A 27703-nucleotide genomic window follows, 5' to 3' on the forward strand; every position below is an offset into this window, starting at 1 on the left:
TTCAACGTTGTAAATTTATAAGAAATACTCAAGATGGTAAGATTTAATTTTCCTTTTTCTTGTTCTGTCATTTATAACAATCAAAATCTTTAAAGGCCTTATAAAATTTTCGGTGGTGAAAGTAGTACTAAAAAAGTTGTTTCATAACCCTTATTGCACTTAAATTGCATCTTACGTAGTTCAAATCAAGTTTAGATTAACTATAAAAAGAAAATATCCGATATTTATTAGGCAGCTGAGCCAAGAATATTGAATTTGTAATCCCAAAGGAAGAATCGAATTATAACTAAGCTGGCTATATAACATAACCACTAAGCCTAGTCCCAAAATATATCAAAAAAATATAACATTTTAAAATGTAGTTTAATTATGCCTAATTTAAGGTAAAATTTTTTTGTGTTTTAATAGTCGATGACCGTAGAAGATGCACGAAGTTCACTTTCTAAAGATCAAATTTCAGGTAATTTAAAATAAACCTAATACTCAAAATCACAAAATACCGTAAACCTCATTACTTTATGTGACATAAGCTCTCATTATAAATCAACAACAATTTGATCTGTTGATATCGTTTAAACAAATTAATATTATTATTTTACGTTATGTAACCAACCATTTATGTTCTTTGTGTAGAATTTAAGCAAGCTTTTGACATCTTTGATGAAGACGGTGGTGGTGATATCAGCACAAGCGAGTTGGGTCGAGTCATGAAAATGTTGGGACAAACCCCAAACAGAGAGGAACTTGCCAAAATTGTCGAGGAAGTGGACGTAGACGGTAATGAATTTTTGTACCAAAAACACTATCCCCTAACTTAATTTTATCCTAAATCGCATTAGGCATGAACGATTAGGTAGAATGATTTTGGGAGTTTTGTTTAGTTTTTCCTTTTTAAATTCTATAGGAAGTGGCACCATTGATTTTGACGAGTTTCTGATCATGATGGTCATGCAAATTGCTGAAGAAGGTAAAACAGCGGGAGAGGAAGAATTGAAAGACATCTTCAGAGTCTTGGACAAGTTCGTTTATTTAACTGTTTTTATATTAAATTTGTAAATTAAAATAAATATAACACATAAAAAAATAAACTGAGATTAGTATCAACAAGTATAAGTAGCCTTAAAGCAAACAGTTTTGAACTAGGCATATATTAAAATGCATTACAAAACTTAACAGAGACGGTGACAGTTATATCGACTGGGAAGAGCTCAAAGATGCTCTTTATGGAACAAAAGCGAGTCCACCGGTAGAATCTTGGGAGGTGGACGAACTATTCAAGGAGGCAGACAAAAACGGGGACGGAATGATCGACATTGAAGGTACTTGTAATATATTTGATTAACGGTGTGATTTAACTAACATCTGTAAGAGCTTTAGTTAAGCAACTCATATATTGTAAATAAGGAATAAAGCTTAACGTTTTTTGTTTTAACAGAATGGAGTTTGTGGATGGACGGTGTACAAGGATAAATAATTTTAAGAAGGCGTCCCTTGAAACACATTTACTGAAAGAAATAACACTTCAACATTTTTTGTAACTTTTTTGAGAACAGATTTTTTTTCTTAATCAATAAAATCGACCTAAATTGAGCGGTTGAACCTATTTATTATTGCAAATAAACATTTTTTGTATCAAAATTATGAATTATTCGGTGTTGAAACAAGAAACTGATAATTGTAGCCTACAATCAACTACAATTTGAACTTAGTAGAGAGAATACATCAATAACCGACTTCTGCGAACAGTTTGTAGCAATTTGTCACACGCAACTCAATTACCGTCGGCAAATATAAGTTACAACGAACATTTGGCAGTTAAAGTATAGCCCATACGGCCGGCAACCAAGTGATATTTTTAAAAGACTAAAAATCAAGTTAAGTCTGTATATTGCACTAGTAGTTTACTGCATTTTTTGACGCGTAGATTCCTCAAAAAACGCGTACGCCTTCCCCAATACTATACGATCCCTTAGCGTTATAAACAGAACGTAGTAACTACAAAAATGAAACATAAAATTTAAAAAAAAAAATAATTCAATTTTAATTTTAACTAATTTAAATTGAAAAGTACCTGAAAAATTGTAAAAGTGCTGGAACAATTAGTTGGTCCCACCGACTTGACCAAATCAAAACGTGAATTTGAAAAACAATGACAGAAAAATGCAGGCCCAGCAACCAGCTTAACATTCGCAGTGGTTTATAAAACATAAACTAAAAAACAAATAAATTAAATTAAAAATTTATTAATGTTAGCTGTTAATGTAAAAATTACAAAACTTGCAAAAAAACGCTGGTGTGACGAATCACTTGGAATCGCAGTATTATGTTTTCCTACAGCAAGATAAAATTCATTTTTATATCTTACAATAGTTCCTGATGAGTATACGGTATAGGGTGTCCAACTAAAAAGAAAATTTCATATTAATATACAATTTTAACTGAATTCAAAAAAAAAAAAAAATTTCTTAAATTTGTTAATTATAAAAAAAAAAAAAAAAAAAAAAATTATATAAAAAAAAAATTTCTTAAATTTGTTAATTCCTAAACAAAAAAGTACTTACTCTTGATAAGAGGTAATATCTGGATTGCTGATTTCACTTTTGACTAGAGTGTAACCTCCTAACAACGAAGCACATTTATGTAGCACTTGCTGATACTTGGGTGGAAACAAAAAAGAGCCGAGCATAGCAAAAGAGTTAATCCACACCAAAACAGTGTGCTGTAAACACCAAGTCACATCATATGATTGGTGCGTCTAAAATATTTTTAAACATGTAAGAGTGACAATAGAAAAATTACTAGATCCATTGCTCCTTTAGATCACAAAATGAAAAGTAATTAATTTTTTTAATGATTAACCAAAATTAAAATTTTGACTTCAAAAAACTTACTTTTGTGAATAACATTGGCATAAGTCCAGCATAGTAGGCGCAAACCATTGAGCTAAAAACAATTTCGGTTAATCTTGAATTGAAATCTTGACATAATAATCTCACTTGTTCCCTCACCTATTATTTACAAAACAAATGGGTTGTTCTACTCTATTTATTTCTTTTTTTTTTATATATCATCCTCGATGTGGAAAGGTCGAATGCGACCTAAACATAGAGTATCATCAGTTACTCCAACCCAGTTTAAAGTTGTCTTTAGCAGTTTGGGATTTTATATAGATTATAATTGCCTGGTAATTAAGCTGCTGATTAAGTGCTGGCTCAGCAGGAGTTTGTACCGTTTATAACGTCTTACTTAAAGGCACTACAGCATAAGAGCAGAAAGGATTGAACCTACGACCTTATGTGCGGTGTAGCAGGTTTTTTTTTTGTATATATGTTTATCCACGATGTCGGAAAGTCGAATGCGCGACTTAAACATAGAGTAACATAAGTTACTCCGACCCAGTCTCGAGTTGCCTGTGGCAGTTTGGGATATTATAGAGACTATAATTGCCCGATAATTATGCTGCTGATTAAGCGCTGGCTCAGCAGGAGTTCATACCATTTATAGCGCCTTACTCAAGGGCACTACAGCATGAGATCAGTGGGGATTGAACCCACGACCTCATGTGTGGTGTAGCAAGAGTTTTTACCACTACACCACGCTGCCGGCCATTGAAAATTCTGTAAGAAAAATTAAGCTTACCTGTTCAGCATCATAAGCATTCCCAAGGTTAGCATAACTTGTAGTTTGGTCGCCAATATCTGTGGGAACATCTTTTAACCTTTGTGGCAAAACCACATTTTTGCTTGATGAATTCAGGGATGCTTTAATGTAGTTGATAAAATAATTTATACAGCCATCTTTGGTCAGAATTTGAAGGGGGATCCATAAAATAATTCTGCAAATAAAATATTTTTTGATCCCAACTTGATTTAAAAATTTAATTAGTAAGGTTTTACTTACGGATAGCAAAGAAAAAATATTTTATAGAATGATTCATATTCGCTTAGATCTGAAATAGGTTTCACCAATTTTGCAAGCCAAAATATGCAGCAAGTTACTATTAAACCCCATGCTAGATAAATCCATGTGTCTCCTACGTTAGGATACAAATGCTGGAAATCATATAAAAAACGAAATTAATGCCTAATTAATTAAAAGAAATAAAAATTTAAATTAATAATAAAAGTCAAAGACATTTTGAATTTTATATATACTGTTAATTTACATTTATGGTTTAAACAAGATTTTTTGTTACAAGATACAAATCAAAAATATAGGGGACTATAAATCAAAAGTAGAATTACAAAAAAAATATAAATATAAATAAGAAACCCAAAGTACCTGCCATAATACTTTCCAAAGCAGTCTTCTTGAAAAAATGACCACCACAAAAATAACAAGATTTACGTCAATTAAATGAAAATTGATTGTTGTGGTACTTGGGGGTAAACTACTAGGATACCACCACACTGTCTAAAAAATGGTTATAACAGTTTGTAATATTACATTAAGATTATGACTTAAGAGTATGTCATTGCTTAATGTATTTATACATATATACATAATTGATATATTTATATTTATTTATTCTAAGATAAGGTTGACTCCATGACATAAACATAGAGTAATATTAGTTACCCCAACCCAGTCTCAAGTTGCCTCTGGCAGTTTGGGATACTATAGAATATAATTGCCGACAAATAAACTGCTGGTAAAGTATTAGGAGTTTATATTGCCTTATTTAAGAGCGCTAGTGCATGAGCAGTGGAAATTGAACCCAGGGTCTCATTTAGTTAAGCTGAGTGTTCTGAATACAACATCACACTGTCATTACAACAATATCACTAACTTACATATTTTAACCTACCTTATAAATAAATAAAAATTGTCCAAATAATGCAGTGATTAAGTAAGCAAAAAATAAAGTTTCGAATAGTAGGCCATTCATAGAAGGCAGTTCAGGAATTTTAGGATGACTGACTGGTACCAAAGTCACCGATGATTTGCTACTGGTCGTGCTTTTATTGATAGTAGGGGTAGCTGGCATTTGTCCATGATCCAAATTTCTGTAACAGTTCATTTTATTAGACTTCTTTAACAGGCATAATCTTTTATAGAGGTGTAGTAGTCAGAACATTTGCCACACTACATGAGGTTGTGGGTTTAATCCCCACTGTTTTTACGCTGTTGCACCCTTGAGTAAGGCCCTATAAACAGTATAAACTCCTGCTAAGCCAGCCTTTCATAAGCTGCTTAATTAGTGGGAAAATATATTTAATTACATAACAAACTGCCAAAAGCAACTCAAGAATGGGTCGGGATAACAGTTGTTACTCTATGTTTGTTAAAGTCGTTAAATCAACCTTCCCACGTCGAGGATAAAGATATAATTTTTAAAAAAATAATATATTAATCCCTTGCAAAAATATAAATAAGTAATAAAACTTACAAAACTATTTAACAACAATTTAAAAAGTTTTATAAACATGCAATAAAACCACAAAAGTGATAAGTACATTTTAATCTGTGATATGGAACAAAACTAAAATTTATAAGACTATTTTAACAAAAAAATACCTTAATCGGTTTATGTGGCTAAGTTTAGATTGACCTTTTCTGGGAGCCATTTCAACATTCTAGAACGGTTAGAAATATGATTTTTAACAATGCAAATATTTAGAATTCGGGAAACGAAATACGTCATAAAATTCTATATTAAAATATCAAAACAATACTAAATAAGCGTTGTAAAAAAACGTGGAAAAAATACGCATATAGTCAAAACTGCTGTTCGGTATCCTCGTTATTTTATTTTAATAAAATGCATCTTGGAATTCAGCATAAATTAATTTGTTTTTTATTAATAATCTTCGTATTTTAGTTTTTATTTATTCAATTTAGTAAAAAACTTTTTACAAAACAGTTTTGTTGTCGCATGCAAAACATTATGCTAAATTATTACTCATTTTTTTAGTTTTCTCAAACGCAAAACAAACAATCAAATTGAAAAAAATGAAAAGGCAGTCATGTGAAAACTCAAGCATAAGAACAAATATTTTATTTAGTAAACTCTCGACTTCCTGTGTTACGCAAGTCGGAAACCAACCATTACTAGTGTATTTAGGCTAGGTTTATCAAAAACCATTTGGGAAGAAACAATTTTGGTAAAATTACAGCTAAACGGAAGATTTAAAGTGCAGTCACTTGGCCTGTTTATTGTTATAGGTTGTATTGTTGATTTTATTCAGTTTATGGGCTTGCAATTTTATTTTTGTAGTCGATATGATTCTTCAAAGTCAATATCCAGATTATACTTTACCAAGACAAAACGCAGTGACATGGATTTTACAAAGCCTGGATATTCATGGAGAAAATATTGCATTTATTGACCCACTGAACGGCGAAAAAATAACTTTTGCAAGAGTTAAAAGAGATGTATTGGCATACAAAAAGGTTCTAAAAGATGCTGGGTTTGTACCTAATAGTGTGGTCGGAGTTTTGCTGCCATTTCAGTGGGAATGTTGCAGTCTGATTCTTGCTATTGCCGCATATGGAGGAGTGTCAACATTTTTTCACGTTCGAGAAACTGAAGATTTAATCATTAAACGTTTAAACTCTTTAAACGCCAAATTTTTTATCGCATTTGATAAAACAATTTCACTGGAAAAAATTAGAAAAACGGTACCCAGTATTCAATATTCAACAGTATTAAGTCACATTGCTGAACAAATGAAAAATGTGAAGATTACGCAAACGGAGGCTGCTAAAGCAAAACCCAGTGAAGATATAACTTCCTATGATACCCCTATGTTTATTTTCAGTTCCAGTGGAACAACTGGCGAAGCAAAAGGAATCGTTCGTACCCAAAAAGGATTTATGTCAATCGTATTAAGCAATTTACCGTGCTTTGGAGCAAAAAAGGGAGAAGTTGCAATAATATCTATTGCACGAATACACGCAGGTGCTGTTACATATAGTTCAGTTAGTTTCATTCTTGGGGTTACGCAAATTCTCACTCCAGAGCCAACATATAAAATTGTAAAATCCCTGATAGAAACACATAAGGTTAGCATGTTTTTCACACCAAATGCACCATTATACATGGAATGTATAAATAACTTGGGCAATCAGACTTCTCTTAAAAAAGTAATGTTTGGTGGGTCGCCATTTCCATCGAATCTTCAAGAAAAACTGGAAGCGAATACTGGCGCAGTTGCTTTTTGCATATACGGTGCAACTGAATGCGGAACGGTTACAGTTCGAACAACGACTTTACCAAGTGACAGCGTCGGTAAATTGCTGCCTATGCAAAAGTTAAAGATACTGAACATCAGCGATGGTAAAAATATATTAAGGCCCAATGAATCGGGAGAAATATGTATATTTGGTCCTGCAATATCACCAGGTTACCTCAATAACAAGAAACCGTTAGCAGATGAATTTGGTTGGTATCATACTGGAGATTATGGATATTTTGATGAGGGTGGCAACGTCTATATTGTTGATAGAATAGTGGATTTGATTAAGGGTCGTGATGGTGTAGCAATTTTTCCCTCGAAGCTAGAGTCCGAATTACTTAAGCATCCTTTAATAAAAGATGCAGCTGTCGTTGGTGTATTTCAAGTAATTAACATTGAAACTCCGAAAGCCTATGTTGTACGATCAAATGAATCCCTATCTAAAGAAGAAGTGATTAAATTTTTTAATGATAAAGTTGAAGCCTACCAGCAATTAAACGGGGGTGTCGAATTTGTTACTGAAATTCCCAGAGCCGGCATTGGTAAAATCCTAAGAAGACATTTAAAGGAAATGCAAGATACGCTTTCCAATTAATAACTTTGTCCAGCAATTATCATTACAACTTAACATGTAACAAAACCACGCTAGCTCGAATTGTGTGAAGAAAAATAAAATGCTTTTGTTTATTTTTTTTTAACTTCTTTTTTGTATTTTTTGCTTCCTAATTCAAGCCTTATTTCTACTATACAAATGTGGTTATTTTTCAATAAGCGTCACCTTTATTTTTAAGCAAAAGCGACTAAACTCTGTGAGAAATTACAATAAATATTAAGCATTGGAAAATCAAATGTTCAAACAACGATAAAAGCTGATTGTAAAGCATGTTTGGTAAATATATTTAACACAAAAATCACATACAGAAACATAATGAACTTTAAGCAAAATATTATCAGAAAAAATTCACAATGTCAATGGACACTTTAATCTATGTAAGACCGCCTTATAAGACGCGTAGATTTCATTGGCAGTAAAACGTAAACGTCAATTAATGCACACACTGCACAACGCACAAAAAAACGAGCAAAATGATCTCATAATATAAAAATAATCAAAAAAAGCTAATCGGCGAATGAAACAAATAAAATAAGGAACGTTAATAACAATTTTAAGAAAACTTTCATATAAGTAATAATTGATATTCAGTAACTAATCGGTAATTAATAAAAAAAATAATAATAATGCATAACAAGTATATATAAAAAAGGCCATTTTTAGCCACAGTAATCTATATCTATTTTCGACATTTCAATGCTATGAAATTTGTTAAAACTTTAAGCTAAAACAGATCACAAATCTATATTTCCAATTTTTCTTGGACCTTAAGTACTACAACATGGATTTAAATCAAGATAGTATTGATTTAATTAAAAACTGTTTGTTGAAATTCGAATTACTGCAAAATACAATGATTGTTTTAAAAGAATCCAAGCTCTTTTTAAAGACTTTCCCTTTGCACAGATCCTACTTAGACACAAAAGTTTTTTTCATTGGATTTTATCCCGACTTTCTTCCTTTCTCCTTTGATCTTTTCGGCACAAAGTGCCACTTCATCAAAAAACTAATCTTTACTTAAAAGATGTTTCCTTCGTACAATTTACATCGTTTTTCTTCTCAAACCTCTGGTTATGGATTCGTATTTTCTTTTTCCTTCTCTTTTAATGTCCTTTATTGTGTTTTCGCTTCGTTTTTTCGAGTCTTTTTCGGCACGAAGTGACTTCAACTGTTGTTTTTCAAAACGATTGGTTGGAGCTTCTCGTTTGTAAGATAACAAATACAAATCTAGAAAAAAAAAGAGATTTAGATATTTAATTTGTAAAAAAAATCAAACAAAAGTATATTTTTAATTTTTTTTTTTTTTTTAAATATGATATTTACCTGCATCCTCAAGAACTGGGGCATGGATGAGAAACTCTTGCATACCATCATGTCTCCGATGTGTCGATTTGACTTTTTTCCATTCTTCCAATGGATGTAAAAGGTTGGAAAGTTGTCGCAATTTCTGTAAAAATAAATTTATATTTAAACTAAGGTCATATAGTTAAAATACATTTAAACTATTTACAAAGAATTAAAACGTTTAAAAAAGGACATTTAGTTTACCTCAAAATTAATACTGCCATCACTGTACACAGTCGGTATCGCATGGTTCAAAAAATAAACATCTTTAACCATAAGCACCAAAAACGGAACCATAACACCATCCTGTTGGGTCGGTTTTGAATCGAACGTGAACCTAGGCTTTCTCGGAGAGGCAGAAGATGGGGTTTTTCCAACCGATGACGTAATAACTGATGACGTAAGCCCCGATGATGAAGGCGACACGTCGTGGTCGCATTCGATGCCAGAGTCACCGTGGTGGGAACACGTGGATGTAGCTGAAGCAGTGGAACGTTGTGAAATGATCGAGTAACGGTTTGTTGTTGCTTCAACGTCGGGTTTTTGACCTTCAGTTGACGGGGATCGAGGGCTAGCCTGCCCGAAGCGAGAATTGTAAATGGTTCGGTATTTAGAAAAATTGTTGGCTGGGTCGAATACATTCTGCAAAGAACAACAAAATTTAATATAAAATGCATTTAGTATTAAACATAAAAGTTAATTTAAAAAATGACTTAAAAGTTAACTATATTTACCTGAAGTTTATGCAATTCCGACAACTTCAATTTATTCCATGTTCTCCTCAACCTGGTGACAGGTCCCAAACTCAAACCAGTAAGAATCGCCATAGCAGAGTTAAAATTTGAAATTTCGAAACAACGATTGGCAACTCGTGCAAAAAAGGTGATAGCATGTCGGCTGTGCTTTCGTTTACGACACTAAAGTAATAAAATATGTTACAAATCATGTAATCAAATGTAGGGGTGGGTCTCTTCTAGCCTAAAGTGAATACAACCTAAAAAAAGGTAGCGCTTTAAACTTACCATGCAAATCACTGTTCCGACCAAATGACTAAGTCTGTTGAACCAACGGACACAAGCACCCAAATTTGTTCTCGAATCTTCGTTACCATCTGCTGTGAAAAGCTGAAGAAATTCCTCCGCTCCCACGTGCTTTAGGTAATCCTGAAACGGAAAATCAAAGTTACAATACGGTTTTAAAATTCCATATAAGTTTTTTTTAGCTGTATTGGTTAAAAAAAATAAAAACTTTTTAATTTTCTTACCATTTCGATAAGGCAAAGTTGTTGTGCCATCTCGTTAACGTCAGCTGCGTCAGTTAACTTGTTAATTGTTGACGTCATCCAGTCACGAGTTTTTCTGTAGTTTTGGTTTCGCTTCAGCGTGTTCACCTCGTCGCTGTCGGAAAGTTGTTGCTCGTAGGTCTCTTGCGCCGCCTTGCGACGTGAAATGCATTCAACGACTTTGGTTCCCAAGTTTTGGAGTTCCTGAAAAATAAGAAAAGGGTAAAAATCAAATAGTTGATACCCAGCCGTGTATCTGTTAACTGTATTAGATGAAAAGCATTCTTTGCTTACCTCATTTTCACTTTGGCAATTTTTGATGACGTCATTTAGCGTCCACATGATTTTCTTGTTTCGAAAATCGGCTGGAAAATGCCTCACCCACTCATGTAAAACGTGTACCAGTTGCTTTTTGTTTTCCACTAGCGTTGATTTTTGCGGTGACGTCACGTTTTGGCATTGACTGCACGCTTCGGTGGTTTCGTCCATGACGTAACCACTATCGTCGATTTGCGCGTTTGCGCTCTGGGAGGCGTTGCTTTTGGGGGTTTTTCGGTTGTTGTTTTTGTTATCCATGACGTCAAAATCCAAAACCTCCGACAGAATGCCGGAATCACGTGACACCGTCGAGGTGCGATCCGGAAGAGCGGCGTCGGGTGAATTTGCTGGAAAAGCCAACTGCTCCGAAGATTCGGGCTGGTTGCTCCTTCTTCTTCCCTTTCTCCGTCTTCTTATCGTGTCTTCTCCGTCAATTTCATCTACAGCTGACACTACGATGTTGGTGGTGGCGCTAGAGGTGTTCCCGCTCGACCTGAAATCAGTTCCTTTCGAACTGGTCGATGGAGCTTGGGCTTTGGTGTGGTGAATTTGGCGGCATTGTGTGCAAATATTTCCCGTCAAACTCGAGTCGTTCTCCGGGGTAACAGGCGCCTCGTTGGAAATTTTGTAGAGCTCGGTTAGAATTTGATGAGGTGAAAGAAAGAGTCGCCCGCCGAGTAAAAACGAATAAATAAAGTTGGTCTGTTAAAAAAAATACAATTGTTATTTCAAATGTCTTTTTGAATGTAAAAATGATAATAAATTCGAAATTTTGGGTAAAAAAAACTTACGTCAATATCGCTCGATTTTTCTTCCATAAGATGTCGCAAGAGAGCTTCTTGATGGAATGTTTCAGAAGTCATGTTGGCTGGTGGTTAAAATCCCTGCACAAATAGAAAAATATTTAATTTTCATAAACAATCATGTTACATGAGCATCGCATAAAAAAGTCTTCGAGGAATCAGTAATCTCTTTACATAGAGTTAATCTGTTTCGGCATTACACATGCCTACGTGATTCATGTGTACGAAAATTTACGGCTTAGTTCGTCGGCTCAACTTCTCGTGACGTGTGGAATTCACTAAACTGTTTTTATGTGTGATAGCCGTGGGGGATAGTAGCATTTACCAAGCTTCTAATCCCGACCTACGCGAGCGTGTTGGTGTAGGCGCTGTCAGAGTGTAAGTACAAGACGAAAGATTAATAAACAAATACGTGTCTACATCGCTCGCGTTTAATCTAAACACAATAGCAAATTTCCTTCGCGTTTTAGGCCTGAAAAGATCTGGAAAACGGTGCCCTAGGCCGCTCGTAAACACACCGAACTTTCAAAATAACTTGATGACGCTAATTAATATATTTTTGTTATTTCCAAATCTCTTTTTTACGTAAATTGTTAATCTTATAAACTTGTTTTATAAGACAAAGAAAAAATTTATTTAAAAAAAAATTATTTTGATAACAAATTATATCGTTTGATGTGGCTTAAACACTTATATTCTCAACTTAACCTACAATTAAATTGACAGGAATGACTTTTATCTGTCCGAATTCCTATAATTTTAAAAATTTTGGCACAAATTTAGCGCTACAAATTTTTAAAACGGTTTCCTAGTAACTGAACATAGGCAAAAAATAAATTTATATTTAAATTTCTACTTACCAGCAGTTTGTTGTTGAAAGATATTACTAGTAATCCAATTTGTAAAAATTTCGCCAAAAAATAGTCCAATGCAATAATAGTTTAATTCACTTAATTTTAATCTTTTTAACTCTAAAAAATAGAAAAATAAATAGTTTTAATTCTACTAACTCTTTAGTTAAAGGCTTAGGACTATTTCTATACCGCAGCAGGGTACAGCGATTAACACATTGAAATTAAATCTTATAACGCTGGCAGCCGACTAAGACAACTTTAATCGACAGCGTAACGAGAGTAGATGTAGGTCGGCCTGGTGTAATCATAAGCTCGTAAAAGTCGTTAAATTTGCAACGCTCACTTAACTCTAAGTTCATTGTCTAAGCGAAAATACTTGCGAACGATCGAGAATCGCAAATCACGGGATTTAAATCTGCTAGCTCGAGGCCAATCCACAGCTTTTTTCTTTCAACAAAAAACTACGACTAACTTCCATTTGCACAAACGCTTATTAAAAGGTTGTACTTAAATTGTGATAAACGACCCGACTCCCTGAACTGAACAACAATTAGAAGTTGCACAACAGTAAACATAAATAGCCCGTATGCTTTATAACGAATAAACAACAACATGTCCGGTTCCGATGTAACGCACACCGTTTTTATTTTAATATGTATCAGAGTATTATGCATAACACAACTCGGGTCGAATCAATACAATACGTCATATAAGCCTACATTTATAATAACAAAAGCCAATCAATATTTTTTACTAATACATCCCACATATTATACTGGCGCGTACTGTTTACACTCTGTTAATAATTAGTAAATTATTATTTGTTCACCTGCCTACGGTTCTTATAAAGTTTACATTGCACTATGTATTTAATAATTAAAACTTAAACTATGTTCTGCCCCTGACATTGCTTGGCCCAAAGTGCAAACTATGCCATTGTGTACATGGTAATATACTTGCTACTGCTAGCCTAATATAGATATAAGGGCAGAACGTTTGCTTAAGTCTGTTTTCCCGCGACCGATGGGCGCCCTATACCAATGCATACCTCGGTGTTCCCATGCTATCCAACGAGACACTTTATTAATGTCCAATATTTCTGCTCATATCATGTCCACCCATATAGGGCCCTACACTGTCATATTAACCCGCACAGTATTGGCGAGACAACAAAAACAAAGTTCTGTACCTGATACAATGTCCTTAAACGCACTTTCCTGTAATGATAACTGTGCCAGATGGCTTAAGTTAAATTTAGATATCTACCATAATTAGTGATGGCATTCTGTAGCCACGCGCCAATTGTCTTAACTACAAGGTCGCCAATGCCTGCCTAGCACTCGGAGATCGACATTTAGAATAGTACTTAAATGGAAACTGGGTACTTGTAATGATCCAATTAAACTCTATCGTGAATTCTAATTACACTCTGCGTTCCACCAGCCTGCAAGTCAAGTTCGTACGGGCTATAAATGTTGCTATCTACTCTTCATGCTATTGTAACAGTCTTGCAAGGATTAGCGACATCAAAACGCTCTAATTACCGCTATGTTCTAAGCCTCTACCCCGAGAGAACTAACTGTAATTTGCCACAATGAACTGACGCAACACAATAGTCATTCTTTGAGCTAGTGTACTGGTACTTAGGTTAAAAACGGCGTTGCCAAGTGTCATTTAAAAGTACTTGATCTCTTTGTTTCTAGCGACCCAGTAACGATAATGAGGTCGAAATCTCGTGCGCAAAGCTCAAGTATTTAACTGTGCCGCATTTTGCCGCCATTGTTTATAAACATCATAGTAATAAATCAAAAAAATTTATACTGGCTACAGCTGATTTTTTTATCTGCGCCATTTCAATATCAAGTTTCAAAATTATAGTAATAAAGTAGACGGAAATGATAGCATATTTTTGTATTCAAAATCGTCGAAAATACATCCTAACCGTCGCGACTGTTGAAATATTTAATACATAAGGCAAGGTAGTTGTTACTCAACGAAAGGCCCAGCTTTTAACAAAGCCATTATTCCTAACAATCAAACATGTAACAACACTCGTGTCATTACAAAGAAAGAACTATATTTAGAGATTGGCCTCGGCTAACTTACATCGCTTTAAAAACATCGGCAAACTTTGTATTCTAAAGTTGTGTTAATATTCGAAAAACCTAAAATTTTATTATTTCGACAAAGCCACTGAAATATCTTAACATGAAGTAGTCTTAAAATTCTTACACTTTTCAAAACGCTCATAATAAAGTGCTGGGTCTTGTATATAATTTAAAGTGTCGCCTGTGGTCTGCGTACAATACAGCATAGACAATCGTATCAAGATCGTCCCACGCCGAAATTTTACTACAAAATTGTATCTACGCAAGCGATTTTAGCCTAAACGCCCCGCTAACGTATCATTAGAGCCCGATTGTCGACGTCAATTAAAGAACAATTTATAAGTCATGGGGGATCCACAATACAGAATGATGAAAGTACTTATATAAACTATCCATCACGAGTGGAAAATTAGAAAAAAAGGCCCGATATTCTGTCATTTTTGAGACATTTCGGATACCCACTGTTCAAAAACTAAAGTAGCTATTACGCTGCCAATAATCAGATAATAGATGCGCGCTGCAGTAGACGCTCGACTAAAGGTAGTAATTTAAATTGCTCGAAGATTACCTTTTAGAAATTACCTAGCGGGTATTCAAACCAATAAACGTTTAGTCCGAATTTCGACTTTACTTACTGACTGTTACAAATTTATTAAATTAGGTTTAATACAATTTTTTAAATTTAAAAAATGCTTCTTTTTCCTATTTATAGAAATGCGGAAAATAAAATTTGCTTACTGTAATAAACTATTAACTAACTCAAAATAATATTGAACTTTGATTCTATTTTGTTTGTCAGGCTAAAAAGTCAATCAGATAATAAATCCAATTGTAATTTTAAGGTAAAGTCCAACTCGACCGCCAACAATCCACACATGCGGCTACAACTGGCAGTATTGACCAACTTCTTCTAATAAAAAAGTTTATTAAAATGTCGCGTGGTTTATACTTGCAAATACAAAAAACCCTAACTTGTTTTAAATTTGCCTGTTCTGCACTTTTCACAGCTCGAAACATAACAAGAGTTTCTGGTTAAAGGTGGTTTTTCTAACATTTCGAAAACACGTAAGCTAGTTTCTAAAACGGGCAACTCGCTGCCTCTCCGCACTGAAAACGAAAACTGATTCGAGCTATTTTGAGCGAGAGAAACTGCGCTGAAAACAAAAATACACGCTGTTGATCTGAAAAGGCGCGCCTTTTTCTTTTCGCTGACGTCACGCTCTCTAAACGCTCTCCTCTCTCGTTCTTTTATGCTGCGCAAAATCCACTTCGAAGCGCTTAGAGGTTATTGTTGAATTTATTTACTTTAAGACGGTTTATCGCGTTTGGGCGTCACTCTGTTTGTACACCAAAGTCAGCTCGCCTTAAAAACAACTCCAAAGTGCGTAAAGATTTCCTCAGTCACCTGATATATCCACAAAAAACTCTTTCTCAGCGAAAAGCCCTATAAAACAACCCACTTAATATCAAAAAATCAACCTAGTCTTGAGAGAGTTATTTAAGTAAAATAAATTCGATCCTCTTCAAAAGAAAACTTTCAAATAAACATTTGTAAAGCTACACACTAACCCAATTAAGTTCTAACTAACAGAATTTAACATTTTAATAGTTAACAGATAGTTCTTTATTTGTGGACACGTTTCTGCTATTTAACATCTCTATAACGTTTTATCATTTTGTAGTTAATCCTATCATGTTTAGGCTTTTTAAATTAACTATTATAAAGAAAGGCATGCCTAATAAATTAATTAATATAATGTAAATTAGAATTTTCTTATTAATTTAAGCAAAATATCATAATCATGCTTATAAAAATAATTTGAACTGATTTTTTTAAGCATCTTTTGACCTTTTATTTTCTACATCCCATCGAAATGTTGTTTTAATTTCGATTTAACAATCAGTTTTTGGATTTTACTTGTTAACAGTTAAACTTTAAGTAAAGCGATGAACTTCAACAATAAATCTAAAAATATTTACTATTTTGTTTCAGAACCTATTTCTTAATAGAAAGTTTATCATAATGAAAAGAAACCCACGCGCTATTCATGTAAGGTGTGAAACTGACGTCATAATAGACTTTACGTAATTTATTTTTGGTATAAAACTGACATTGGCATGAAAGCTTCCGAATTTATGACCGAAAAAAATATTCAAAATTTGTCATATTTTATTGTGAGATTTCCTACGCGAGTGCTTTCAATTCTATCTGATTTTGAGTATTGTGACGTCATTTGATTGGCAGTAGATATAAGGAAGTATAAGGACAGGGATTTTTATGGGAGTCCAATCTTAAAATAGACTGATTAACCTGTATATAAGACAACTATACACTTAAATTAACCAATATAAATACAATACAACCTTTTCCATTTTAGTTTAATTAAAAATGTTTTAAATAACGTAACTAAAATAGCCACAGTTAAAATTTTATATAAACAAAAATTTTTAATTTTAAAAAGCACGAATTAATACGCAAATTTCGATATTACTATTTGAATAAATTAATAAAAATAAAACACGAATTTTTAATTAAAGCGTCTGCGTATTGTTTTTTATAACAGTGCATAAAATTACAATTAACTCGGCTAAAAATAATATTTTTGAATCATGTCAAAATTTTGGTATTATTTTAAAACTAGCCATTAGACTTAAGGTTAAACTTATACTTCGCCTTAAAACTTTTCCTATTTTTATTTATTGTTTCCCGCCAATGCTACAACCCCAATTAAATATTTTATGATTGGTCTAAATATATAAATCCTCTAATTATCAAAAACTTAATTAATTTTTTAATTTGTTTCGGAAAATTTTGAATTAATTAGATCTTATTTACATAATGTAAAACCACTAAATGTAAACCTTTTTTTAATATAGAAGTTTTCTTAAAATACACCCAATTAAAACAAGAACAGTACTTTCTATAGAAAGGCTACGACCAAGTGCTTTATAACTTATTAACATTATAAAACGCCCTTTTCTTTGTATATTTAAAATACACGCTTTGTTAAAAGTAAAAAAACTAGACATTGCTTAAATACGTCATTGAAGTTATTTTGTTCTACGAAAAATTCTATGATTTCATTTTAAGGGAGGGGTTTATTAGGTTTTGGAAAATTTATTCCAACATTTCTTCCAAGGAAACCGTTTTCTGTCGAAAATTGCCTACACCCTGGAATTACCGGGTTAAAATAAGGCCCCGTTCCGGTTCTAAGCCTTCAAATAAGTTACCTCACAATGTTTTGTATTTAAAAGCTCTCCTAGTTCTTTATATTATACCCTTTTGCGAGTTTTGTATGTGTGTTCACTATTTTAAACTAGTTAAAGTCCGATATTAGCGATTACTTTTAACAAAAAACTTGATAAAGTTGGTGTCACTGAACACAAAAATGGTTTTAACTTCAAATAATTTTACATACTTTTTAAGTTATACAACTTTAAAAAAAATTACGTAATAAAAAAATGGCACTTTAACTTTAAAAATCAAAGGTTTCTATATATGGAAACATTACAAAATCAAGTTATGTTTTACGTAATAGTTTAAAAAACAAACCTAAAATTTTCTCATTATTCTATTATTCGGTTCAGTTTGGTTAATGACGCATTAACTACTATAGTAAAATAAAGATGTGACGTAAAGTTGTCTCTCTCATTAATTTGGGCTAAAACTAGGAACATTAACCTTGTTTTGTCTGGTCGGGTATCGTCAACATGTTTTTAAAATAACGAATTCGCCTAAACGACTTTGAATGCATAGCTGTCAATCAAACGGTCACGTGATCCATTGGTGAACCAAATCAGGGCGGAGCCTGACGTGTGGAAGGCCTTTATCCAGATTTTAAATTTGTTATTTGCAAAATGCGATAAGAAATTTTGTTTTTGCCGATTCGGTTTTTATTTATCAAGAATTTTTTTTAAGAATTTCAAAATTCAATGTTATTAGTAGTATATTAACCAGAAAAAAATATGCAAGCCTGCAATTTTTTTTGTAATTTTGTATTCAAGTTTAATTTGGTACTTAATTTACATAGCGCATGCAGGGAAAATTTTACACTTTTACAACGTTATATATCAAAGTTTAAAAATGTCATTTAATGCGCTTTACAAATGGTTTTGAAATATCAATAAGCGCTAACTACATTGCGCAATAATCATTATTATTTCAAAATGAAATTTCTAAATTTACCCAATTTAAATTTCAATGATTTTATTTTTTAAAGGATAAAAATATTTACGTATATAGCTGACGTCATATACCTAAAATCAATGCATTGAATAAATAGCAATAAGTGATTCATGCATAATAAATCAGTAACCAAGACTCGTGAAACCTTATTTCAAGAAAATCAGGTATTGTACCTTATTCAATGTAACCGCATTGCGTGTACGAAATAGGCATTGTATATTGTTGTACATTTATAGTTTTGATTTTAACGTATTGAATCGGAGGCCTAATGAATTGACCGCGCGTCGTAGAAACGACATCATATGACCCTTTTTGTCACTAAACGTCAAATAAAATTCAGTTTGCCTTTTGCAATATTAATAACTAAACAATTGCGCTACAGTTTTTGCCAATAAAAATTCAATAATTCGAATATATACTTAGTCAAACTTGACAAGTGGTTTTTGTTATATGTTGTTTGAAATTTTATTAGAATAATATTGTAGGAAAAGTTTAGTTGAACAATATAAAATACGTTGGTAAACTACATAATAAGAATATCAAACATTGTAGCTATGACAACTTTTCATGTTTTCAAGCACCAAGTTACACAATATTAAAAAACAAGCCAACAATAGTCGGCCTTGTCCGTTAATAATCAACCCTTTTATGCTTACACACCGTGTTTCTTTGTCAAGCAAAAACAAAATGTCAACAGTGTTTACCGACCCTTTTCCCTTGTAATAAATCTGGCCTTACGTACTTGCGCTTAGTTAGAAACTGTTTAAATTTCAAATACAATTTCGTGGTACCTTTTTATGATGCGTCGTAAAAAGGGTCGTTCTGCGAATTTTTATGGTCTTTTAGTTTGCTCTCGGTTGCTTAATTGTTTACTATGCTTAAAAATTAAACGTTGTTTTGTTGGAGGACTACTTATTAAAGTTCAACGAAACGGCGAAGGTAATATAAAAGTTCACAAAAAATCAACAAAACTGTTTTTTTCAATTTAATGAGCGAGAATTTTAACACTTGTTTTTCGAATATTCTTACGCCAAAAAAACTTTTCTCATTTAAATGATTACAATCAAATTAATGTTAATCCGGCCTATGTGTATTCTATTTAACATTCTCCTTCAGATTTACCTGTACCAAAATTTATTTTTACGACGAATAAGCAGTAAAAAAGACCAACGCATCTGATTGTGTAATATCAATGGTATTATCTATTTTGAAATTTAATACAAGATTAGTCTACGTTTTTTGTTACGAAATCCCAATTCAAAACTATAATCAGATTAACACACAATGTGTATTTTTGTTTTGTCATTATCACGTGACAAGAATGGAATATGACGTATTTTATTTTGCTAAATTTTAGGTAAAAGTATTTTCGAACCCAATTACTTGGAAAAACGATGTTAATGATATTTTTTATTCGTAATTTATCATAATAAAAGATGACAATTTTTGTACGTTGTTTAAAACTTAAATAAAAAAACTCTATACTGGTTTTGTAAACTTAAAATCAAAAATAAAACGAAACTCAAATTTTCCCAGTAATTTTTTACAATTTTTCACGAAAACAACCCAAAACAGAAAAAAAACATTACCTCCCTATCCTTAAAATAGCCTACAATTTTCAATATAACTCAACCCACGGCTATTTATATCTTACAAAATATTTTTGTAAAATAAAATTACATACACCACGACTTTAGAAAAATTAGATCAAAAATAGTTTAAAATACATTGTGTAAAACATCTACACATTTAACGCCATGTGTGGTATGTTATTAAGACTTAATTTAATCAAAATTAACACATTGCCTAAATTTAATACAAAATCGATGTCTGCCAAAATATTAATCATTTATTTATGTTTACATTGATAGTGTTGACATATTTGGTGTTTGTTGTTTAGCTGGCGAAGATTAAGTAAGATCCTAACTTGGTTGCTGTTTATGTTTATATTATGACACACCGAAATGTATATAAACTTCGACAGCGTTTCCGACCGAATTTTCCGGAGTTTTTAATAATGAAACACGTGTTTGTTACGTCATAAAACAAAAACAAACAAAACCTAAGTTTTTATTCTTGACAACCAACCATTGTGTTATATTGATTTATTAGTAGTACAAATATAAACTATTTGAGATATTTTTGCATATTAAAGTTAGGTGTTTTTGTATGTTTATTTAAATACGTGTGGAAAATCTAGGCATCGTTAATATAATAAAAAAACATGTTGCTCACGGACAGTTTACGAAGCTGTAAATATCAAAAATACCAACATCTTAAAGGGTAATTGGCAATTACGATTTCTAATCGCTTATTTTATCGAGTGCCATAAACTCGCATAACACAGAGGTATAACCATTACAATATCATACATAGAAACTCTCATATTTGTTTCTTTATATGACGTCATAAATGTTATATTGTGTTAGAACAAACAGTGAAACAGCGTTCATCAAACGTTAAGCTCTTTAATTCTGTCTATCAAAAATCAAAGCAGTCATGCACTTATATCTCTTGACAATTGAAGACAAGTTATAATGCACAAATGGCACTACTGACGTCATAATTGTTGCCTCGTTTCCAATTTGGAAATGATCCGAATGAGATAGCATTAAGTAAAACTTAGTAATAAGTTAAGTGAATTATTTTTTTTAAGCAAATACACAAATTTTAAAAAGTCGTCCTAAAATTTTTTAAAAATTTTTTTCAAAAAAATATTTTTGTTGCGTAAAAATTCTGTCGATTAGCGACGTATTTAAATGGAGCTTAAAGCTGTGACGTAATCGTGTAAAATTTCACTCAAAGCGGAAAATCAACGCAAGAATCTTCGGAATTCACGCGAGGCCTCGCATACTATTTACGACCGAAACATAAATACAATAACGAAAAAAAACAACGTTTTTACAAGCAAATTTTTATCACAGCTGAAAAAATGTGACGTCAAATTTTAATTTATCTTAATTTTCGATAGTTAATCCTGGAAATTTGATCAGTGGGTTATCACTAAATTAGTTGTTGGTAATTAGTGATCAAATGTATTACGCTGCATAATAGGTTGCCAAATCGCGTGCCCTCACAGTGCAAAAGTTTACCCGATTCCTGTCACGTGGTAAGAGCTGTCAAAATATTTTGATGGATGTTCGAATGATGCTCGAAATTTCGAGGAACTCTAAACTAGAAATGTCCACTAACACGTATTAATTGTTACGCTAAGGACCAGCACACGCGATTAAATAGTAAAAGCCCAGCACAATCAACAATAATTAGCTTATCTTAAATGCTGCGCACTATAATCGATATTAACTACATGATCTGACGTCACGACCCTTTCAAGTCACGTGACGAGCGGTGAAGAGAAATTTCCAGCGCTTAGGAATTGCTACATCATCGACATAACTGCGCGTTTATTTTTAGAAATTTATCAGTATCAAACAGTTGCGATATTGTTACATTTAAAACCGTAATGGCGCGTGGTATGGGTAACATAAACTGCTAATCGATTTTCGCGTTACCAAAATGTCCGATTTCTGTAAAACACAAAATCATGTATCATCGAGATAGCGTTATTATCTGCTGTTTATCGGCTATATAGTGTTATGAGTCACGGACATTTTAACCAGCAATTTATTTCCGAAACTCCAGTTCAATGAAATTTTAAGTAATTTTCAACTTACCGGACAAAGGCAATTTCCACTCTGCTGGCCCATTGAGAATTGTCACATTAAACCCTTCGACTTACTTAAAATCGTCGTCGTTATTTTAACTTATGCAATTTTAAACATCTTGGGCGGGAAAGAGTTGTATTGTGCTTTAATGTTATGGTTCGTGTTCTAGTTACGTAATGTTATTGGTGGAAAATAAACTATAATTTATATATCACAATATTACGCAATAAAAACAACATTAAATTCTAACGAATTCAACATACATAAATATTCGTACTTAAGAACAAAATAATTCTGTATGTGCCATTACCTTATTTAAATAGACCCTTTTTTAATTCCTTAATTAAATATTCCATTTATATTTTAAGGTACACGAGAATTAGATATAATTAAACAGACGGGCCGTGGAAAAACAGTCTAATTATCGGTTTTATATACAGTCAAGTTATCTAATGCCACGCACTAGGTTATTACATTATAGAAGTCGCATATAAGCGTAGTATTAACCCTTTGCCGAATGCACGGACATAAACCAACTGTTTGTACGCACAAATTAACACTCTTCGCGCGTAAGAGGTTATTACATAGGAATGTGTGGGGACTCGCCAACCAGTTGCATTTCCGCGCTAATAGCATGTTACACTAAAAATAATTTCAGGTCTTGGGTTTTGTGTTTGTAAAAATACCGGAATCGATAAATGACCCGTATTAAAACAATTCCAATTTAAGAGAACAATATGAAATATTTGCATAAGCAAATCAACAAAACGTAAAAAAATTAGTTATATATTTAGAGAATCTTAATAAAAAAACTTTTAAAATCTTAAAGAAATTATATAGAAAATGGGTATTTTTGGTTGGTAAAATAGCTACCACCTCATAACCTTAATAATTGTATTCTATGAAAACAATCATACCTTTGCGGAGATTGCTTTGCAAAAGTTGCTATCACGAATTACCGTTTTTTTAAACAAACCTTAGTTTTTCTCTTGCTATTGCGATACGTAATTTCAGCACGATGCAATAACATCCGTGAAACTATAAAGAGATCAGGACAGGTAAAAATATCACGTTTTATATGTTTAAAAATCGAAGAAAAACAAAGTAGATGTAACCTTTGAAACGGTAGTGAAACCGTTTTGTTTTTTTTAGCAAACGCAAAATAATTTTCGCTCGGCGGTGAGCAGCCCTGCTTGTCCATCAAATAAGGTATAAGTTTCCTGAATTTGACTACTATTCTTACTCATTTAAACACATAAACAAAGTAAAAGGTGTTGTATACATTATTCTTCTATAGGACTGCTAACAACCTTAACAAAATGAATCAGCAAATTTCATACGCCGCTGCAATTAGCACAACTGCCTAAACCGCAAGATTGTTAAATCGTCCAAACGAGCGCAAGTCAGATGAGGCTTAATCCAAACTCGGTATCCCATTTCACAATGAAAATAACAAGATTCGAAAATAAGTCGTGGGTCAGCTCATGGACGGGGACCCCCGGGGTTTTCGGGCGCGTTTTGGGTTCAAAATGGGTGATTGGGATTTTGGGCAACTATTTTAAGAAAATAACAAAACATAGTTCCCTAAAAATTCTCTTTAGTTGGTGTGCAAGGAATTTGTTTTTGCCATTTTTAAAGTTTTTAAAATTGCATTGTATCCCATATCCTACTCGGTATAAAAGAAGACTTTATTGTATTTTAAGCAAATTGAAATATTTTACAAAGTGTTAGAGCTGTTTATGTGCTATTTGTTCAAAACCTGCCGTGATGTTATTAAGGTAAATTAGTTACTTTTTCTCGAATATTTCTATTTTCGTAAAAAATTCGCGCATTGCAAAATTTTTCGTGATCTATTTTTCGCTTCTCGTATATTTGGTAAACACCGATACGGCGATTGCTCGTGTTTATCAACCTTTAAACCACCTTCAAAAGCAATCGTAATTTGGAATGGAAAATTACGTTTTTTACGGACTTAAATAACCTACTCAAGTGTAAAAAGTGTTTTAGTGAAAAGTTTAAAAACATTACCCTCTATCGTAAATTTTGAGCCATTAGATTATTATAAAAATTTTATCGTAATATTTTCCTATTTTTTCGTTTAATTTTAAATCCACGTATATGTATTGAAAATATTTATTTAATTTCAAATTTTTCTAAAGGCAAAAGTTTTATGATTTCAATTTCTTTTCTTAGCCAAGTAGCGTTGCGCGTTCTGCCCCAAATACGTTATAAGCATTCATATAAAAACAACTTCGCATAACGCGGATCGAGTTTTGGGTTAAAGCTGTCAACCACTTATTTAACTCTCAACTATTTACGTGCGCTCGCAAAGTCCTTTAAACTGTGAGGTTTTGTTGGGGTATCGTTTTACTAATCGGATTGAATCCACTTTAATAACACGGGGTGTAGGTTATATGGTGAGAAAATGGGTGTACCATTTTTATTGCCAAAAATTTTACGTTTTACCTAGGTCTCCAATTCTTATGTTTTTCAGACCATTTTTTCGGTAAAGTTTATTTTATAAATTTTTTTTTGATAAATCAGGTTGAGATTAAACCATTTGTTATGTTTGCATTTCACACACAAACACCTGCAAAGTTATTCTTAATTTAAACAAAATAGAGCTGAATTAAGACAAAGCCAAAATGACAAACAAATAAATCGAAATATGGTAACCTATTCCGTTCAAATATAACCACCTGTACCAAAAGTTCTAAATAACTCGTGAGAAATTTATAAGAATAATAGAAACTGTAAACCGGTACCTGCAAATGTTTGCGTGAACTAACAAGTCTATTGTCCAATTAACAATGCTTCTACAATGCGGCGTCCGCTTTTGCCAATAATCAAAAGAAGCGATTGACCAATTAGGAAGGTTCCAATTGTTTTCGAAACCTGTTATCAAAGGACTTCCTTTTGGGCATTTATTGCCAATCGTTGGTGACAATTGGAGTAATAAGCATGACAATAACGCATTGTTTTACCAAGTTAGGTCAAGTGCTTAAGCAGGGCGATTCAACTTTGTTTATTTTAGGCCCGTTGGATTATAACTTTATTCGTTTTTTATTAACGTTACGAGGCTGGTCAAAAATTTAATTTTACAGATAAAAACTTATTATGTTATAAGGTTTACGCAGCCCTAAAATAATTTATATATAGACATTTATAGATTGGTATCCCTTTATCTATAGTACCAAATTCTAATTTTACTTAAAAACTAAGTATAGCCTTAAATAACGAGAACATGCCAAGCCCATTTTTATAGAATAACAACACACTGATATTGTTGTCAAACACAAGGGTCGCGTTCTATTGCTTTGGTGTTGAAAAAAATGACACGAGTTCGAATTTGCATGTAATTAAACCTCGTGTGAAACATGAAATGAAATACGTTTTTTCGAGAAATTAAACACTAAGTTATGGTTTATAATTGCTAGGTGTTAATTGCAGAAAGTTAGAAGGTAAATTTATATTTTTACTTTCTATTTTCTTTCAGTATATTATTACATGGGTATATGCAGTGGGGACTCTTAAAATGCCACTGAAACAATTTCAATTTTAAGTCTACCGGCAGCGTGGTGTAGCGGTAAGAACACTTGCTACACAACACATAAAGTCGTGGGTTCAATCCCCACTGATCTCATGCTGTAGCGCCCTTGAGTAAGGCGCTATAAACGGTATGAACTCCTGCTGAGCTAGCACTTAATCAGCAGCATAATTACTGGGCAATTATATTCTCTATAATATCCCAAACTGCCACGGGCAACTCGAGACTGGGTCGGAGTAACTTATGTTACTCTATGTTTAAGTCGCGCATTCGACTTTCCCACATCGAGGATAAAGATATATAAACAAACAAAAAAATGACAACTTAACATTTGTTCAATTGGCAAAACTTTACAAAAGAGTGAAATTAAAATAACAAAAATAGCTGCTTTCTTGTTGAAAAAAAAGTGCAAAAATTGATATATTATACAGCACACTTAAACACTTAACTCAATTTAAAATCAACTTTTTAATTTAACAAAAGCACAAATAATAGGAACAACAAGCGACCGGTCTCCGATAACGAAAACAACTTAATCGACCTACGTCATTAGAAATCACGATACGAGATGACGTCAAACGTAAAGTGAAATTTGCGGGTTGCGTTACAAAAGTCACAAATTGAGGAGTTTTGTTTTCGAAAAAGGGTCAAACAAGTCACATATGGAAAACTGTCAAATTTCTCAATTAATTGTTTTTTTAAGTACCAAAGATGCTCGCCAATAAGTTAATAAAAATAAGTAATTTAAATTTAGAGATGTTGTGTTAATTTATATGCAATATTTAAAAAAGGGAAATCTTACTAAAAATGTGACCAATCAAACTGCAAATACTGTAATTTATTTCTACTATGCAAAATGGCCTAATAAAGAAGTAAAGTACATGTTTCAACCTTATAAGAATACACAAATAATATACACCGTTAGGCTCTGATAAGCAGGTGAAGCTATTCAATCTAAAGTGAACGCGCGAGCCCCAATTGACCCCTAATGTCAGTCAACCGTAAAACTTGGCAGAAAACATAAGAACGTGATGTTTTTGACAGATCAATCTGTCAGTCACATGTCGGTTACTGACAGATTGATCCCCTTTTCGAAAAAGGGGAATATACTAGAATGGGAACTGATGTTGGAATTTTAAATGTTTTGTTATGTCTTTCCACATGTTTTTAATATCTTAATAAATTACAAGTTGTATTATTATATCTTTATCCTTGATGTAGAGAGTCGAATGCGCGATCTAAACACAGAGTTACATCAGTTACCCCGATACCGTCTCGATTTGCCTGTTGCAGTTTGGGATACTATAGATTACAATTGCCCGATAATAAAGCTGCTGATTAGGTGGAGTTTATACCGTTTATAGCGCCTTACTTTAGGTCGCTACAGCATGAGAGCAGCGGGAATTGAACCCACGACCTCATGTAGTGTAGAAAATTTTCTGACCACTACTACACGATGTTAATATTATATACGGTGACGCTTTGCTAATACCGAAATAAAAGTAGTATGTCAAATTGCAACCACATATGGTCAAAATCCGAAAGGACTTAACTTAATTTTTTTTCGCACTTGAATATTGAATAATTAATATATGACGACACTTGCACTTGAACCAATGCCCATATATAAACATGCATTGTCGTGTGACTTAAAATAACTTGAACTTAAGTCGTGGGACAGAAATAAAGAACTGTGTATAACCTATTAAAAGGCATAATACTTATTTAACCTTGTTCATTTCTTTTCAATTAGGTGATATTTTTAGTTAATTTAATTATAGATGGGCACGACCGTGTATCGTTAA

General features: G+C 32.7%; 4 protein-coding genes across 5 annotated transcripts; 2 read left to right on the forward strand and 2 right to left on the reverse strand.

Annotated features, from left to right (window-relative positions):
- Positions 1–411: 411 nt before the first annotated feature.
- Positions 412–1485, forward strand: LOC145764113 (troponin C, body wall muscle-like). The gene is made up of 5 exons (XM_082575702.1): positions 412–460; positions 634–777; positions 905–1019; positions 1177–1319; positions 1436–1485. Exons 1-5 carry the CDS (start codon positions 412–414, stop codon positions 1468–1470), a joined length of 486 nt encoding a protein of 161 aa, XP_082431828.1. The 3' UTR covers positions 1471–1485.
- On the reverse strand, positions 1123–5655 carry LOC145764110 (transmembrane protein 39A-like). 2 transcript variants are annotated; one of them, XM_082575700.1, is made up of 10 exons: positions 5518–5655; positions 4808–5006; positions 4282–4413; positions 3901–4052; positions 3640–3835; positions 2892–3008; positions 2562–2755; positions 2366–2402; positions 2072–2211; positions 1123–1995 (listed from the first exon to the last, which is right to left on the reverse strand). In XM_082575700.1, the coding sequence occupies exons 1-10, from the start codon at positions 5565–5567 to the stop codon at positions 1902–1904; spliced, it is 1311 nt and encodes a 436-aa protein (XP_082431826.1). In that variant the 5' UTR covers positions 5568–5655; the 3' UTR covers positions 1123–1901. The 2 variants fall into 2 exon arrangements, with proteins under 2 accessions (XP_082431826.1, XP_082431825.1); XM_082575699.1 differs by having other exon boundaries at positions 2282–2402.
- Positions 5656–6039: 384 nt separating this feature from the next.
- Positions 6040–8016, forward strand: LOC145755247 (uncharacterized). Its single transcript, XM_082571474.1, has one exon. It carries the CDS (start codon positions 6223–6225, stop codon positions 7771–7773), a length of 1551 nt encoding a protein of 516 aa, XP_082427600.1. The 5' UTR covers positions 6040–6222; the 3' UTR covers positions 7774–8016.
- Positions 7929–12511, reverse strand: LOC145755237 (ras-GEF domain-containing family member 1B-like). Its single transcript, XM_082571467.1, has 9 exons — positions 12399–12511; positions 11527–11619; positions 10712–11437; positions 10400–10621; positions 10158–10298; positions 9870–10052; positions 9340–9777; positions 9115–9238; positions 7929–9018 (listed from the first exon to the last, which is right to left on the reverse strand). The coding sequence occupies exons 2-9, from the start codon at positions 11596–11598 to the stop codon at positions 8834–8836; spliced, it is 2091 nt and encodes a 696-aa protein (XP_082427593.1). The 5' UTR covers positions 11599–11619; positions 12399–12511; the 3' UTR covers positions 7929–8833.
- Between the last annotated feature and the right edge of the window lie 15192 nt (positions 12512–27703).

This window comes from Corella eumyota, chromosome 1 (assembly GCF_963082875.1).
Source record: "Corella eumyota chromosome 1, kaCorEumy4.1, whole genome shotgun sequence".
Classification (NCBI taxonomy): domain Eukaryota; kingdom Metazoa; phylum Chordata; class Ascidiacea; order Phlebobranchia; family Corellidae; genus Corella; species Corella eumyota.